This window comes from Loxodonta africana, chromosome 8 (assembly GCF_030014295.1).
Source record: "Loxodonta africana isolate mLoxAfr1 chromosome 8, mLoxAfr1.hap2, whole genome shotgun sequence".
Lineage (NCBI taxonomy): Eukaryota > Metazoa > Chordata > Mammalia > Proboscidea > Elephantidae > Loxodonta > Loxodonta africana.
The window spans coordinates 80958569-80977382 of record NC_087349.1 but is presented as its reverse complement, the minus strand read 5'-3'; the positions used below and the strand labels follow the sequence as shown (position 1 = coordinate 80977382).

At 37.8% G+C, this 18814-nt stretch overlaps 1 protein-coding gene across 3 annotated transcripts in view; it reads right to left on the bottom strand.

Annotated features, from left to right (window-relative positions):
• Window positions 1–305: 305 nt before the first annotated feature.
• The window catches only part of ITGB8 (integrin subunit beta 8), a 111288-nt gene continuing 92779 nt past the window's right edge, over window positions 306–18814 (bottom strand). For all 3 annotated transcript variants that reach the window (XM_023544371.2, XM_003407087.4, XM_023544373.2), the window contains one exon: window positions 306–18776. In XM_023544371.2, coding sequence (XP_023400139.1) covers window positions 18654–18776 — 123 coding nt within the window. In that variant the 3' untranslated portion in view covers window positions 306–18653. The remainder of the gene's footprint in view (window positions 18777–18814) is intronic.

Here is an 18814-nt window from a genome sequence, read left to right as displayed (position 1 = left end):
CTTCTCCAGGGACTGATCCCTCCTGACAACATGTCCAAAGTATGGAAGACGCAGTCTCACCATCCTTCCAAGGAGCATTCTGACTGTACTTCTTCCAAGACAGATTTGTTCGTTCTTTTGGCAGTCCACGGTATATTCAATATTCTTCGCCAACACCACAATTCAAAGGTGTCAATTCTTCTTCTGTCTTCCTTATTCATTGTCCAGCTTTCACATTTATATGATGTGATTGAAAATACCATGGCTTGTGTCAGGCGCACCTTAGTCTTCAGGGTGACATCTTTGCACTTCAACACTTTAAAGAGGTCCTTTGCAGCAGATTTGCCCAATGCAATGTGTCTTTTGATTTCTTGACTGCTGGTTCCATGGCTGCTAATTGTGGATCCAAGTGAAATGAAATCCTTGACAACTTCAATCTTTTCTCCGTTTATCATGATGTTGTTCATTGGTCCAGTTGTGAGGATTTTTGTTTTCTTTATGTTGAGGTTCAATCCACACTGAAGGCTGTGGTCTTTGATCTTCATTAGTAAGTGCTTCAAGTCCTCTTCCCTTTCAGCGAGCAAGGCTGTGTCATGTGCATAACGCAGGTTCTTAACGAGTCTTCCTCCAATCCTGATGCCCCGTTCTTCTTCATTTAGTCCAGCTTCTCAGATTATTTGCTCAGCATACAGATTGAATAGGCATGGTGAAAGAATACAACCCTGGCGCACACCTTTCTTGACTTTAAACCAATCAGTATCCCCTTGTTCTGTCTGAACAACTGCCTCTTGATCTATGTAAAGCTTTCTCATGAGCACAATGAAGTGTTCTGAAATTCCCATTCTTTGCCGTGTTACCCATAGTTTGTTATGATCCACACAGTCGAATGCCTTTGCATAGTCAATAAAACTCAGGTAAATATCCTTCTGGTATTCTCTGCTTTCAGTCAGGATCCATTTGAGATCAGCAATGATATCGCTGGTTCCATGTCCTCTTCTGGAACTGGCCTGAATTTCTGGCAGTTCCCTGTCAATATACTGCTGTAGCCGTTTTTGAATGATCTTCAGCAAAATTTTTCTTGCGTGTGATATTAATGATATTCTATAATTTCCACATTTGGTTGGATCATCTTTCTTGGGAAGAGGCATAAATATGGATCTCTTCCAATCAGTTGGCCAGGAAGCTGTCTTCCATATTTCTTGGCATAGATGAGTGAGCACCTCAAGCGCTGCATCTGTTTGTTGAAACATCTCAGTTGATATTCCATCAATTCCTGGAGACTTGTTACTCGCCAATGCCTTCAGAGCAGCTTGGACTTCTTCCTTCAGTACCACCGGTTCCTGATCATATGCCACCTTTTGAAATGGTTGAACTTCGACTAATTCTTTTTGGTATAACGACTCTCTGTATTCCTTCCATCTTCTTTTGATGATTCCTGTGTCATTTAACATTTTCCCCATAGAATCCTTCACTATTGCAACTCGAGGCTTGAATTTTTTTCTTCAGTTCTTTCAGCTTGAGAAACGCTGAGCGCATTCTTCTCTTTTGATTTTCCATCTCCAGCTCTTTGCACATGTCATTATAATACTTTACTTTGTCTTCTCGAGAGGCCCTTTGAAATCTTCTGTTCAGTTCTTTTGCTTCATCAGTTCTTCCTTTTGCTTTAGCTGCTTGACGTTCTGGAGCAAGTTTCAGAGTCTCCTCTGACATCCATTTTGGTCTTTTCTTTCTTTCCTGTCTTTTCCAATGACCTCTTGCTTTCTTCATGGATGATGTCCTTGATGTCATTCCACAACTCGTCTGGTCTTCAATCACTAGTGTTCAATGTGTGATATCTATTCTTGAGATGGTCTCTAAATTCAGGTGGGATATACTCAAGGTCATATTTTTGGCTCTCGTAGACTTGCTCTGATTTTCTTCAGTTTCAGCTTGAACTTGCGTATGAGCAATTGATGGGCTGTTCCACAGTTGGCCCCTGGCCTTGTTCTGACTGTTGATATTGAGCTTTTCCATCGTCTTTTTCCACAGATGTAGTCAATTTGATTTCTGTGTGCTCCATCTGGTGAGGTCCATGTGTATAACCAAAAAGCCAAACCCAGTGCCTTCAAGTTGAGTCCGACTCATAGTGACCCTATAGGACAGAGTAGAACTGTCTCATAGAGTTTCCAAGGAGCATCTGGTGGATTTGAACTGCTGACCCTTGGGTTAGCAGCTGCAGCACTTAGCCACTATGCCACCAGGTTATCCATCCATGTGTATAAAAAAAAAAAAATAGCCACCGTTTATATTGTTGAAAGAAGGTATTTGCAATGAAGAAGTCATTAGTCTTGCAAAATTCTATCATTCGGTCTCCGGCATTGTTCCTATCACCAAGGTCATATTTTCCAACTACTGATCCTTCTTCTTTGTTTCTAATTTTCACATTCCAATTGCCAGTAATTATCAATGCATCTTGATTGCATGTTTGATCAATTTCAGACTGCAGCAGCTGATAAAAATTTTCTCTTTGTTCATCTTTGGCTCTAGGGGTTGGTGCATAAATTTGAATAATAGTCTTATTAACTGGTCTTCCTTGTAGGCGTATGGATATTATCCTATCACTGACAGTGTTGTACTTCAGGGTAGATCTTGAAACGTTCTTTTTGATGATGAATGCAGCACCATTCCTCTTCGAGTTGTCATTCCCAGCATAGTAGACTATATGATTGTTCAAAATGGCCAATACCAGTCCATTTCAGCTCACTAATGCCAAGACATCAATGTTTATGCGTTCCATTTCATTTTCGACAATTTCCAATTTTCCTAGATTCATACTTCGTATATTCCATGTTCCAATTATTAATGGATGTTTGCAGTTGTTTTTTCTGATTTTGAGTAATGCCACATCAGCAAATGAAGGTCCTGAAAGCTTTACTCCATCCACGTGATTAAGGTCGACTCTACTTCAAGGAGGCAGCTCTTCCCCAGTCATCTTTTGAGTGCCTTCCAACCTGGGAGGCTCATCTTCCAGACAATGTTCTGCTGCTATTCATAAGGCTTTCACTGGCTAATGCTCTTCAGAAGTAGACTGCCAGGTTCTTCTTCCTAGTCTGTCTTAGTCTGGAAGCTTAGCTGAAACCTGTCCTCCATGGGTGACCCTGCTGGTATCTGAATACCAGTGGCATAGCTTCCAGCATCACAGCAACACGCAAGCTCCCACAGTACCTTCTATGGACTACACTTGGGGGAACACAGACCGGGAGAACGAGGAAAGAGAAGGGGAATTAGTGGCAAAGGTAATGGCATTGCATATGTAGGCTGAGGGAAGGCGGATTAGAACCCAACTGGACAGACTGCTTTATGTGGAAGAAGACCATGAGGCAATGAAGTACAAAAACAATAAATATGATTGTACTCGCAAGAGATAATTAATAACCCTCAAAACATAACTAATCCCTTGAGCTATTTCCTTATTGTTTTAAAAATTCTGTATATGCAATACAGTTTCGTTATGTAGTTTTTCTTCTCATTATACCGTTAGTATTTCCCAGGTTATTCATTATTTTTCTTAAAATATTTTGATGGTTATACAATATTCCACTATATGAATAGAAAATATTTATTGCATTTTTTATTGCTGACTGTTTGCCATCTTATTATTTTTGATTTTGATGTTACTTTACATTTGGGTTATATAATCACTTTACTTATTTTTCTGCTCTCAATACTGGAAAACAACCTCAAAATTTAGGTTTTAAAAACTGTTCTTTTTTGCCCATAGAAATTGAATTTTTTTCACTTTCTTATTTCAGGTTTACCCACTAAATATGAGAATAGAATGGCCAGTTACTCTCTCTAGCTGAACAATAAACACTTGTAAGAGAAGATAGACCCTTTCACTAAAACAATTTATATCTTAAATTATGTACTGGCCTATTTTGCATTTAGTAGGTTACTAGGAAAATGGAATATACACAGAAATCACAGCTCATAAAAAGCCTAACATAGTAAGTAGATCCATGATACTATCTTCCAGGTGAAGGTTCTCGGAGAATTGAGTTGAACAAGTCTGTGCTTTTTAGATTTATACTTTCCATCAGTCCAAGAAGTTCCGTTGCTTAAAATATATATATATAACCAAACCAAATCCATTGCTGTTGACTCATAGCAACTGTGTAGGACAGAGTGGAACAGCCCCACAGGGCTTCCAAGGAATGGCTGGTGGATTTGAACCATCGTCCTTTTGATTAACAACTGAGCTCTTAACCACTGTGCCACCAAGGCTCCATACCTATATACACATATATTGACAGTTGATCTCCTAGCTTCTGACTTGGTTCAGTTTTTCCAGTGATGGGAAGCACACTCTTTTTTATTTATTGATGGTTCACTCATTTTTTTTGTGTATGGCTAACCCTTCCATATATTTTTATATATATCTCTCCTCCCTTCTTTAAAAATAGTTTTTAAAATTGTGGTATATATATATATATACACATATAACATTTGCCTTTTTAACATTTTGTTAAACGTACAAATTCAGGAACATCAATTACATTGTTCATATTGTGTAACAATCACCCATATCCATTGCCAAATTTTCCCATCACCCTTAACAGAAGCTCAGTTCCCCCTAAGCAATGACTTCCTCTTCCCCTTTCCCTCCCACCCCTAGTAACCACAAATAAACTTTGATCTCTATACATTTGCCTATTCTGATATTTCATAGAAGTGGGATCATACAGTATTTGTCCTTTTGTGACTTTCTTCACTAAGCATGTTTTCAAGTTTCATCCATGTTGTAGCATGTATCAGGACTTCATTTCTCTTTATGGCTATTGTATGTATATACCACATTTTGTTTAACTATTCATCTGCTGATGGACATTGAGATCGTTTCCACCTTTTGTTTCCCTTTCCTTTTGCTATTCATTGGTACCCTGGGACTCATTTTCACTTTTTCAAGTCAAACTAAACCAGAACTATTAATAAAATAGACAAAAATTTAGTGGAAGAAAGACAAATTTGAATGTTTGAATGCAAAGCAATTTTTTCTTTTCTCAAGATCAGATAAAATTGGGTCGAAGGCAAGGAAGAAAACATGACTTAGACTTAAGATAAAAAGAGTAAACAAATATGGATTCTTTAAAGTGGGAGACAGGGACTAGGTTGTAGAATGGAAGGGATTCTAAACACTGCCATCCTTGGGAGTGGCTGTCCTCCTTGCATTCCTATACATGACCAACGGATCTGGTGAAGATATACACTGCAAAACATACATCAATTCTACCATTTCTATATGTACAACCCAGTGACATTGGTTACATTCTTTAAGTTGTATCATCTTTCTTGATATTCATTTCTGAATTGTTTCACCATCATCAACACAAAATTCATTGCCTTGTAAGGCTCTAACCTTTCAGTTTGGTGTTATCAGTTTGTTTTCATATAGATAATTCTTTAAAAGAACACAATGCTCGAGGTGGACATTCTCTTCTAATTAAGCTGAACTTTATGGTGTGATTTAAAGATGAAGTCGGGGGATAGTTTTGGTTTAAGGTTTAATGATTTATTCAGGGCAGTAGTGTTGGGAGTCATTCAGCCTCAATGGCTCCAGAAAGTCTGGATTCCATAAGAATTTGAAATTCTATTCTGCATTTCCCTCCCTTTTGATCAGTATTCTTCTATGAATATTTGATCAAAATGTTCAGTAATGGTAGCTACGCACCATCTGGTTCTTTTGGTCTCACAACAAATGAGGCAGTTGTTCATGGAGGCGATTGGACACTTATGCCAGTTCTTCCTCTAATTCCTGACTCTCTATCTTCCTCTGCTGCTCCAGGCAAATAGAGACCAACTTTTGTACATTGGATGGCTGCTTGCAAGCTTTTCAGACCCCAGGTACTACACAGAGAACTACAGACCTCGATACTTAAACACTTCTGAACAGAGAGGGGAGAGAAGTTGCATGCAAAGTATGAAGAAAAAATCTAGTCTTTTGACCAAGATGAAACTCAAGAGACCCAGTTAGGAATTTCCCTATGAACTATAGCAGTGATAGAGAACTGTTACTATATCACAATTAAAACTACATTAATTTAGCTTTTGAGGAGAATATAAAGGGTTTCAGTGAGAGAAAAATGAAGACCGGCCTTAGGCACAATATTTCCTGTAGGCCTCTATGTACACTGGAGAATTTAAGCTGTTTTTAGAAAGTAATGAAGTGGATTTTTTAAAACAACATGACATGCAATTATTTTATGACTTACTTTCCTTTTAACTCTAAGAAAGAACAAATTTTGAACACAATGTTTTGTCAGGGGTGTGTCTAAAGGGCCCAGAGAAAATGGAAAATCGTCGACTCACTCAACATTTATTTGTTGAGTACTTGGTATTTTCCAAGGTCTCTGGATGGCACAAAATGTTTGCACTGGTCTACTAACCTAGGGGTTGGCAACTCAAACCCTCCCAGCAGTGCTGTAGAAGAAAGGCCTGGCAATCTTCTTCTGTAAAGATTGTTGTTGTTTTGTGCTGTCAACTTGATTCCAACTCATAGTGACCATGTATAATGGAGTAGAACTTACCTATAGGGTTTCCTAGGCTGTAGTCTTTACAGGAGCAGATCACCAGGTCTGTACTCCAGTGGAGCTGCTGGTGGCTTTGAACTGCCAAACTTTTAGCCAAGAAAACCCTATGGAGCAGTTCTACTCTATAACACATGGGGTTGCTATGAGTTAGAGTCAACTCCACAGCAACAAGTTGTTGTTGTTGTTGTTTTTGCTATGATCCAGGCCCTGGTCTAGGTACATTGGTGAACATAACCTATGGTTATGGTCTTTGGATACTAGTTTTCACTCTGTATGGAAATAGTTCCCAAATTTTGACAGTTATCAGAATTACTTGGAGAACTATTTAAAATACAGATTGCTGGGCCCCATTCCCAGTTTCTGATTCAGGAGGTCTGGGCTAGGGTCCAAGAATTTGCATTTCTAGCAAGTTCCCAGGAGATGCTGACTTTGCTTGTCAAAGAATAACCCTTTTTGATATCCACTGACTTACAGATTATCCAGAGGGGAAAAAGCAAAAAAAAAAAGAAGTACTTGTTAATGACAAATTAAGACATTCTTAAATGGATAATTATCTTTTAAGACTTCAATGATGGTTAGAATGAATTTTGTAGTCATAACAAAGGAAAAACAGCGTAGAGTATGCCAAAGCTCAATAAAGAGAGTTTCCCCGTCACCACTCTAATCTATGAATATTTGAAACCTTAAGGCAATTTGCTGAGAGAAGTCTGAACAGCACTAGGCTGAGTACTAAATAATGTACCAGTCCAAATATGTGCTACAGGGTTGCCAAGTTGAAGGACAAGGCACCATTGGTTTTTCTTTTGCAGACTGCCAATGCTTCTGTGAATATTATGACCAAAATAGTCATATATGGATAATTACATTAAAAAAGGACCTTGCCTGTCTTTCAAATGGTTTATTTTGATAATATTTGCAAGTATGATCATTGACATAGTCTATAATTTCCCAACTTTAGATTTGACTGGACAAATATTTTGATGAAGTTAGAACTTAGTCTAAAATTATGTATTGCCAAAGCAATGTGGTCTGTGAGACTAGGTTGGGAGTTTCATCCAGTTTGGATAAAAGTCTGCAGTAAACTTTTGGAGCTGGCATCCGATTCCCCTCTGACTAACACCTTTCCTTATTGCCTCTATCTACCAGTTCCCAAGTTCTCTCAAGTCTTCCTTGCAGCAGTAGCTCATATTCCCTCCTTCTCTACTTTTGTCTAGACCTTTACTTCCTCATGACAAGTATCCAAGCTCACTTCCCTGGCCCTGTTTGTCACAATTTGGATTGCCCTCCTATTTTACAGTGCAACCATCCAAACCTTCCCAACATGAATATTTTCCTCTGAACTCTCTCCTTCTACTCTGCTATGATAAACGCACCGATCTGTTCCATTCAAAAACAATTTATGTAACCAATCTCCTCTTGTTGAACATTTATTTGTTACCAAGGTTTGATGTTTGGTATCACATCCTGTGCATTCTTTTCTCAATGAACAAGTTGTTGTTAGTTGCTGTGGAGTTGATTACGACTCATGGTGACCCCATGTGTGCAGAGTAGAACTGCCCCATTGGGTTTCCAAGGCTGTAAACCTTATGGAAGTAGAGAGCCACATCATTCTCCTGCAGAGCAGCTGGTGGATTTGAAAAACTGAGCTTTCGGTTAGCAGCCAAGTGCCCAACCATTGTGCCACCAAACCAAAGTTCACGGCCATGGAGTAGATGTTGACTCACAGCAACCTTATACAAAACCAAGTCAAACCCACTGCCATCGGGTCGATTCCAACTCAGCAACCCCATAGGAAAGAGCAGAACTGCCCTGTAGCGTTTTCCAAGGAGTGGTTGGTGGATTCCAACTGTCGACTTTTTGGTTAGCAGCCGGTCAGCAGCTAAGCCCTTACCCACTTTGAGAAACCTTATAGGACAGGGTAAAGCTGTCCCATAGGGTTTTCAAGGCTGTAAGTCTTTACAGAAGCTGTCACATCTTTCTCCTGTGGAGAGGCTGGTGGGTTCGAACTGCTGACCTTTCAGTTAGCAGCCAAGTGCTTAACTACTGCACCACCAGGACTTCTTTCGGTGCCACCAGGGCTCCTAAATTAAGTATGAGAGGGTATAAAATTTAAAGTTTAATTAAAAATTATGTTTATATGAGTACTTAGCACCCATATTTAATTCCAAGCATATCACTTTTCTATGCACAAACGTCGGAGGCTTGCCCTTTCCTAGTAACCAAAGTTCAAACTTTTTAGCCTAGAAATCAAGCTCTCCATAACTAGCACCTGCGGGTTACTGTCTTTCATTATCCAATGCTGTATCTCAACAAGATACCAATGCTGTTGAACGGAGTCCTCACTCTTTCCTGGCTTTGGTCATGCTTTGCCCTTCCCGTAGAACTCCTTTAATTCCCTTTCTGCATGTCCAGCTCACCTTTCCTCTGAGGCTGAGGCCAAATGTTGTTTCCTCCGTGGGCCTTCTCATACGTCTCAACCTAACTTGTGCATCTGAATGAACCCAGCATTTTGTCTGTCATTTCTAATTCTTCTCATTTTTTTCCTGTGTAATATTTGTGCACATATATCAGCTCCTCAGCTGTATTTATTGCATGTGTCTTACACTGAATGGGGGCAAAGGTTAACTTCTGAGAGTTGAACTAGTAAAATCTATCCTCACAATACATATGATCAGTTATTTATGGAGAGAAAAACAGATCTAGGTATGAATGCTGCTTTGGCTACTTAATGGATGCATGAGTTTATTAAAAGATCCTTAACTTCTCTGTGTCTCATTTTTCTTATTTGAAAAAATGGAGAGAAACAGAACTCTCCTTGCAACGTATCACTGAGAATTCAACAAGATGTTTATATATGAAGACTATGGCATTAAAGTAAAGCCTATCTGCAATAACATCCACCCACCAGTGTCGAGTTGGTTTTGACTCATAGCAATTCTGTAGGACAGAGTAGAACTGCCCCATATCAGAACCCCACAAATGCAGTGGTTTTAGCTGTAATTGTTTCCCTATCAGGATGGGTCTTGCTGTGAGTAATCCATGTTTGACAGTTTCAGCACGGGGCTTCCTTCACCAAAACAGCTGCTCCAGTTGTCAAACAACAGGGAGGGAGGGGGAGAGAAAGTGAGACCTGAGGTTGCACTATCATTTCCTCCACTGTCACTATGGCCAACATTTAGTTCTGTAGCCACATTTAGCTGCAAAGGAGTTTGGGAATTTAAGTGTCAGCTGTGTGCTCTGTTGAAACTCTGTACTGAAACTCAGGAGGTGGGATCCTGTTACTAAAGGGGGAAGGAAGAATCATAACCAAATCAGGATTCTGAGTCTTCAAGGCTTCAGCCTAAGCCCAATTGGGATGAATTCTCAAAACCAAAGGCTTTGTGATCCCTCTTGATGGTTTCCATTCTCTCTCTCCCAGACAATACTTCTGTTTAAAGGTGTGCTATGCATACTTTTTCCTTCAAACTCTAGGAAGCTCCCTGAGGACAGGGAATTGATCTGTCTACATATCTTATTCATCTTTTTAATGTGCCATCCCCTTTTTGCTTCACCCTCTCTCCTAGGTCAAATAAGAGAAATCACAATGCATGGTTAGTTAATAAATTTCAATTGTTTAAATGTGACCTTAAGAATAATTGAAGTTCATGAACATGTTAAATCTATATCAGGGTGATAGTAGCCATCTCTGGCAGGTGGAAGAAGCTTGTTTTAGTTTCTAGCTACTCTTTCAGCTCTATGTGCTTGGAATATCCTTTCTCCTTCCACTATTGGGCAGCTATCAGAAGGGAAACAGAACAACTGAAATAGCCCCTCTCTTCATCAGTGACCCTACAATTTTCTGGAAGTAGTAACTTTTTGGAAATATGTGATGTCTTCTGCCACTGACAGTGTATGAATAATCCACTTCCCTATGTGGTACAATGAATTACTTGATATGGCCTTTCTAGTCATAGTCTTTGTGACTCACATCAAATGACTGAGTGGGACTATGAAAAGGTCTACGGCCATACCACCCTGAACATACCCAATCTCTTCTAATTTCAGAAGCTAAGTGGAGTCAGACCTGGTTAGTACTTGGATGAGAAACTGCCTGCGAATACCGGGTGCTGCAGTCTTTACCCCAGGTATGAAGAAAAAAATTCAAACCTCGAGTTGCAATATTAAAGGATTCTATGGGGAAAAATATTAAATGACTCAGGAAACATTGAAAAAAGATTGAAGGAATGCACAGAGTTGCTATATCAAAAAGAACTGGTTGATGTTCAACCATTTCAGGAGATACCATATAAGCAGGAACCAATGGTACTGAAGAAAGAAGTCCAAGCTGCACTGAAGGCATAGGCAAAAAACAAGTTTTCAGGAATTGATGAAATACCAATTGAGATTTTTCAACAAATGGAGGCAGTGCTGGAAGTACTCACTCATCCATGCCAAGAAATTTGGAAGACTGCTACTTGGCCAACCGACTGGAAGAGATCTATATTTATGCGCATTCCCAAGAAAGGTGATACCACCAAACGCGGAAATTATTGAACAATATCATTAATATCACACGCAAACAAAATTTTGCTGAAGGTCATTCAAAAGCGTCTGCAGCAGTATATCAGCAGGGAACTGCCAGAAATTCAGGCTAGATTCAAAAGTGGACATGGAACCAGGGATATCATTGCTGATGTCAGATGGATCCTGGCAAAAAAGAGAATACCAGAAGGATGATTACCTGTGGTTTATCGATTATGCAAAGGCATTCAACTGTGTGGATCATAACAAATTATTGATTAACACTGCATAGAATGGGAATTTCAGAACACTTAACTGTGCTCATGAGGAACCTGTACATAGATCATGAGGTAGTTGTTTGGACAGAACAAGGGGATACTATGTGATTTAAAGTCAGGAAAGATGTGGGTCAGGGTTGTATACTTTCCCCATACCTACTTAACTTGTATGCTGAGCAAATAATCCAAGAAGCTGGACTGTATGAAGAAGAACGGGGCATCAGGTTTGGAGGAAGACTCAAGAACAACCTGCATTATGCTGATGACACAACCTTGCTCGCTGAAAGTGAAGAGGACTTGAAGCACTTACTAATGAAGATCAAAGACCACAGCCTTCAGTATGGATTGCACCTCAACATAAAGAAAAGAAAAATCCTTGCACCTGGACTAATAAGCAACATCATGATAAACAGAGAAAAGATTGAAGTTGTCAAGGATTTCATTTTACTTGGATCCACAATCAACAGCCATGGAAGCAGCAGTCAAGAAATCAAAAGCCCCATTGCATTGGGCAAATCTGCTGCAAAGGACCTCTTTAAAGTTTTGAAAAGCAAAGATCACCTTAAAGACTAAGGTGTGCCTGACCCAAGCCATGGTGTTTTCAATTGCCTTCTATGCATGTGAAAGCTGGACAATGAATAAGGAAGACAGAACAAGAATTGATGCCTTTGAATTGTGGTGTTGGAGAAGAATATTGAATATACCGCGGACTGCCAGAAAAATGAACAAATCTGTCTTGGAAGAAGTATTACCAGAATGTTCCTTAGAAGCAAGGTTGGTGAGACTAGGTCTCACACTCTTTGGACGTTTTGTCAGAAGGGATCAGTCCCTGGAGAAGGACATTGTGCTTGGTAAACCAGAGGGTCAGCAAAATGAGGAAGATCCTCAAGGAGATGGATTAACACAGTGGCTGCAACAATGGGTTTAAGCATAACGACTGTGAGGACGGCACAGAACTGGGCAGTGTTTTGTTCTGTTGCACATAGGGTCGCCAAGAGTTGGAACCAACTCGGTGGCACCTAACAACAACAACATACAAATAAGGTATGTGGAAACTGTGATTGTTGGCTTACGTGTCAACTTGGCTAGGCCATGATTCCCAGTATTACATGGTTGTCCTTCATTTTGTGATCTGGTGTAATTATCCCAGTTATCCTCCATTTTATGTGTTGTAAATCCTAATCTCTATACGTGTTAATGAGGCAGGGTTAGTGTGGGGTGTATCTTGAGTCACAGGCTTGCAGGAGGGCACGACTAAAGTCCTACCCTTGCTCAAGTTATGCCCTTCCCTGGGGTGTAGCCTGAATCCAAGGTATATATGTAGGTGCTCTGGCAGGGCTCTCTTTCTCTGCACCTAGATCCTGTATCATTGTCTGACCTCCATTTCTTGGGCCTTGAGCCAGTCGCTTGCCATCTTTCCTCATGATTCTGGGCTTCACCAGCTTCTGCAGCCCGATGGGCCAGCAGTCTATCATTTGACCTGATTAGCCAGCTTCTGCAGCCTTGTGAGCCAGCAGTCTGTCATCTGGCCCACTGATTTGGGTTCATCAGCCCCTGCAGCCATGTAAGGAGAAGCCTACACCTGACCCATGGCCTCCACAGCCACGTGAGCCGTTGCCTTGATACAGTTTGTGAGTTCTGTGAGACATGGCAGTGAATTACAGAGCCCAAAGACAGGAAGGAAAGTGCTGAGGAGTGGTTGACATTAAAGATGATGGAGTGGTACAGCAATGTGGAAACGTTGGACATTTGGGTCATCTTTAACCTCCACTTCATAGGAACTGTCTTTGTGCTGATCCTTAAAAAACAGATTATTCATTTACCCCATTTGACAATGTGCTGTCTTCTGGATGCTTAGACGGTCATGTAGCACATTGTGTACATAAAAAAGCATTCGGAGCATTTTTAGATCTTTACATTTTTTATTTCAAAACATTAAATTTCATATTGGTTAACACCTACTTTTAAACAGAATGATGCATTAATTAAATGCCTTGTCATAACTGTTATAAGCTCTGTTAGAAAAATAAACATCTCACCACAAACTACAGTGTCAGCTCCTTAATAAATACATCAAATAGAAGTTAGTAGTCAGAGTTATATGAACAGGTTCATAGTATGTGAAATTACCATATCTACCAATTTTTCATATTTAAGTCAATTTAACTTTACTTAATTCAAAGCTGGAAATGATAAGAAATATGTTTAATGAGAATTTATTTCTTAGACCTATTTTATATTCAAATATTTTCATTTAAAAATACATTCTATATTAAATTTGTTTTTACAAAGGCAGTACATAGTAAGTGAAACAAAGTAATGTTACTGATAATTTAAAAACATTATTTATTTCAGAGGTTTAAAAACTTTAAAGAAGTAGCTGGTAAATGTAAAATAGTTTTCAAGGTATGTTAAATATATGCAAAATGAATTTCTATATTAGTATGTGCAAATTTATTTCTTCTGATAATTTAGAATTAAAATATTTTATACTCAATATTCTTAATATAATCTATATACCATACTTCTCATTGTGTATAATTCTTTTCAAAATCACATGTATCTGTGGGACTGTGTAAAGTCAAAAGGTTTTTGTGTAAATCACATATTTTCCATTCTTGAAGACTGCAGTGGTATTTTATATTGTTGCATCAGACATTTTTAACTTAAGAAGTAGCTTGCAGAGGCTAGAAACCTGATTAACGGAGTTAACTTACAAAGATAAAATTTTATGCAGAAAAGTATTCCAGGTAGACAAAAGAGTAGTGTTATTACTCTCAGGTATTTCATTAACAGCTGCCCAGATGGCTGAATAATTGTGTCATATAATTCAAATAACTTAAATATACAGTTATATGGTAGTCATTACATGGGCTTAAAGGTAACTTTATCAGAGCCAAGAAAAAAATCAAATGAGAAAACAGAAGTGATTAAAAAAAAAAAAGAAAGAAAGTCGGAGGGTCAAGAGAAACACTGCTTTCCACAGCACAGGTTGGTTGTATCATTTTTTCTCCCCTTATGGACATAAAACATCTAAGATGCTGAAAAATCTAATTATGATGGTTTTATGTAATATTTTTCCAGTTTCTCTGTTTAAAACTGAGATGATCACATAAAAAAGAATCCCTTAGAAAGGAACTGAAAGAATCAAGAGTTGTTCCCAAATCTGACAGAAACCTACCGATTTCCGTCAGTTAACTTCGGGTTGGCTAAAACCACAGCCACCAGCAAAAAGTATAAATAAGAACCTGAAAGAGCATTTATAACCAAAAATCAGCAGGATCTGAGCTCGTATAAGACTGCTGGGCCCCATTTTGCATTGTATGTGACCCAGCTGCACGGAAAATTGGCTTCACGTGTTGTCATAAATGGATTCTCAATTATTTATTAGAAAAGGAACACCCCATACCCATATATATGTTTGAAGATGAATTAGTGTAATATTTATTCACACACAACTCTAAACGCTGTACCTAAGATGCCAACAATTCCAAGTTACATCACAATTTCAGAGATGTTAACTCCAAAAAGTGAGTGTCTTAGAATCAATGAGATTGAATATGGATATGTATAATCAATTAAGCATAATACATTTGCAATAGAGGAATTATTAAAAAAAATGATTCTAAAGAATGCTAGTTCCATATTCCTTTAAAAAATATGTTTGCATCTCATGAAATAGAGTTCTTAAGGTCAATACAGATAAGGATAGTCTTAAATTAAATATTAAGAGTAAGTAAACAGAATACAATATGCACATGATTGAACTCTCAAGAAGCTGTATTTCACTTGAGACTTTCGTGAAAACTTACATATCTCAAATCTTTCAAAATTGAAAGGAATTCAAACAATTGTGAAAATTTAAAATTCTTAGTTTTTCATTGGTCTGTCTTCGTTCAGGAGCATAGAGTCAACTGAGTTTTAAAATCAATAAAAGACGTTTGAAAATAAACAACATCATACCATTACATTCAGCTATTTTTCACAATTTAACTTATTGAGCTTGAAGCTTTAGGGCACTCTCTTGGGATCCGCAAGTGGAAACAAAGGTGTGAAGAAAGGAAGGAAACATTTACATTGAATCTTACCTAGGTTACCAAATCCCATGAGGAATTAAAAAAAAAAAAAAAAAGCTTAATTATAAGGAGAGAAAATTTCAGTCTATAAAAACCACATTTCAGTGTCTCACGATGCCTGTTGTTACAGATATAAGTATCTCCAATATGGGTTAAGTAAATATTATAAAATTATTTGAAACTTATTTTCTGGTGAATTGTCACCTCGGATGTATTCACTAACTTTATATTTTCAGTTTTGAAAAATTTGCCTCTAGAGATTTCTACTCTGTTTAACCTTAGTTTTTTTTTTTTTTTTTTTTTGGAGGTGGTTAGCTTTATAAAGCCAAAGATGAATTAAACACAGAACATAATCAGATTCTTAGTGAATTTTTGAGTCTTTCAGAGAATGTCTATGGCTTAATATTAAAAAATTTCCAAAAATATATCAAATGTTTATAAATGCACACATACTGCAGTATAAGAAATAAAATGCAGTTATATTGTAGTGTATATATGACACATTTCTAGATCATTACATACCTTAGAGCACAAAAATGTTGTCATACCAAAAGTGTTATTCAAGTTCTTGATTTTGCTAACAATTTAAAATTTCATTAATTGTGTTTAATATCAATGAATCTCAAAAGGCTCCTTTTGTTATATTAGTTGAAAATAGGCTCTATTTACATAAATTACTAAATCTAAGAATACCCTGTTTTCCCTTCTCTTTTAAATTAATTCTAACTAGTCAAATATTAATTCTCTTCTTACAAACCATTATACAGGAAAACATGAATGATTCAAGTAAAATGTAAGCACTAAGATCTTTAAGAATTAGATCATTAAGTAAAAAGAAAGCACAAAACATCACAAGCGTAGCTACAATCATCATCTAGCATTGAAACGCCTATCAGGAAGTTTGTCCCTTCCAACCATAACAGCCTTGGCCTCTTACAAAGTTAGTGCAAACTAACGAGGGTGTAAAAAATATGAAGCCTGGATTTTTCAGGGTTTCATTTTATTATGCTCTTTTGAATAATTTATTCCACATGGAAATTATTTTATGAACATTGCAATGCTCATTTTATAAATCATCAGCATTTAAATTAATGGATATATTCCAAATTCTCCTTTCATGGGAGTTGTCAGGCATCCATTTATTTTTCTTTTCAAAAAAGATGTTATGTGTGATAGGTAGGCTGCAAAACGTGATTTTTACATTTTCCTTGGTGATCAAAGGTTTCTTACACAAGTGAGTCACAGTACTGAATCATGTCAAAGTCCCCAATCTCTCATTTTGGGAAGGAAATGCAGTTCAGTTTAGCGTTATGATTGTCTGGCTGTGGGAGACAGCTAGTGGAGTATCTGTGTTTGTTGGCTCCAGAACAACTTATTCCAAGCTTTTCACTCCTCTTTAGGGCTGAATATGGGGTGGGTGCTAGTCTTCATTAAGACGCAAATATCTAGCACTTTGATTAACTCAAGTGATGGAAGACAGCAAATGTGGGGAGTTAATTATAAGAAGATATTTTAAATAAATTCCTTCGTCGTCATAGGCACTGTTCTGTATTGCACACAGGACTGTTGGACTGCTATCCAATCAAATCAGATTTAAGGAGTCAACAGGGATATGGTAATTGTGAAGAAGTTTCCATTGAAGAACAGTCAGAAGCTTCCTGCCTCTCTATCAAGTTCTGGAGTTGAGCATTGCACCACTCAGGGGAACAAGAAGCGCTGTTGACTCAAGCAATGTGTGAGTAGGTTCCCCTAGAGTTATGTCAAGCTTAACTAAGTCTCTTAGTCTTGTTATCACAAAAGTAGGAAGCTGGTTATGGGAAATTCACTTTGAATTACTCTTTTCTATTTGGTTTTCAAACTTTCACATGCTCATATACTTAAGATCTCAGTAAATTACCTTGAAAATACTTGTCCAATTGAATATTTTAAAGATTCAAGAGGTAGCATGATAACTGTGCAATGAACACTGGCCTGGCAATATGACAGACACCCTTTTCTAATGCTGCTACTTATCATTTGGGTGTTTTTGGAGAAACCATTTAAACTTTGAGTCTCAGTTCTCTGACTAACCAAAAGGCAAATTAGCTTATTTCTAAGGTATCTTCTACCATCCTCTAACTTTATACTTTCATGGATTCTGGTGAGATGGGATGGATCAGGGAAATATTGTCCTTAGGCTGTGTTGAAGAACAAAAATAATATAGCTTTTGATTAGAAAAATGCTGATATCTATTTGGAGTTAAAATCTAAGAAAATTCATTCAAAAGTGTGGCACTTTGCTTGATGGCAGAGTTTCTACATATCTTGTGAATTTCAGCTTACTGATTAGATAAGTGAGCTGTTGAAACAACTTATCCAGTTTACCAGGTAAGAAGGTACAAAACTCCACATCCACAAACAATGAAGCTATTCAGGTTCTGATGATAATTTACAGTGTCCCTTATTAAGTATTCAGCTTTAAAAACCAGTATTTTCATAAAGTGACATTGTATTATTAGGTTTTTATGGCAGTAGTAACTTAGCACTTATTTAGTCCAGTCATCTGTGACATATATAAACTTATCCTGTAAGAAAGAAGAACCAAATATAAAGACAAAGAGGAGAGGAGGTTGGAGTTAGTATCCCTCTTATGAAAAGAGAAAGAAAGAAAGAGAACATAAACACACATGCATAAAACTACTTTCAAAAGCAACATCCCTTCCTGTGAGACCAAGAGTCTATCTCTTCTTCTCTGGAACAAGTGAAATGCTCACCGTTTATTCATCTAGCTGTTCTTGTCTATTCAATGCCAACTGCTGAAGTGTTTGGCAAAATTAGTACAACTGATTTTTTTTTTTTTTTTTTAAATCCACATACATGTTCAGTGCAGGAAATACTGTACCCTTGTAGTGACAAAATGCTGAACTTCTCACAGCATTGTCTCTCTCTGGGAAGCTAGGAATGGCAGGTACCTGTAAAGTGTAATCAGTGCTCTTCAGATGACCTACATTCTATGCTGATCTAAATAAGTTATATATTACAGTAAAGTGCTACCACGACACTAGTCTCAAACAGTAGTAAGACATTATTCTCTGGAAATTTCAGCAGCTACGTGAGTCACGTGAAGATGAGGATGCTGTCAGTCTTCATTCGAGTGAACAACCAGCAACTGGTATGACCTTGAACATTTTGACTCCTCCTGTGACTTTTAAAATGAGAATTTTTAGGAGCAATCATTTAATGTCCAGTTTCTCACAAAGTACTTTCTATCTTCTTTAGAAGTTGCAACGGAAAGTTTCATGAGCATTTAATTTGCTGATATCTATTTTTATTTCTTCAGGCTTCTCACGTCGGTAGGTTACTGCTCTTGTGCAAACACTATGCAGAATCAACTTATCCTTATGGAGAAGAAATATTACTGTTAATTAAAGACCGA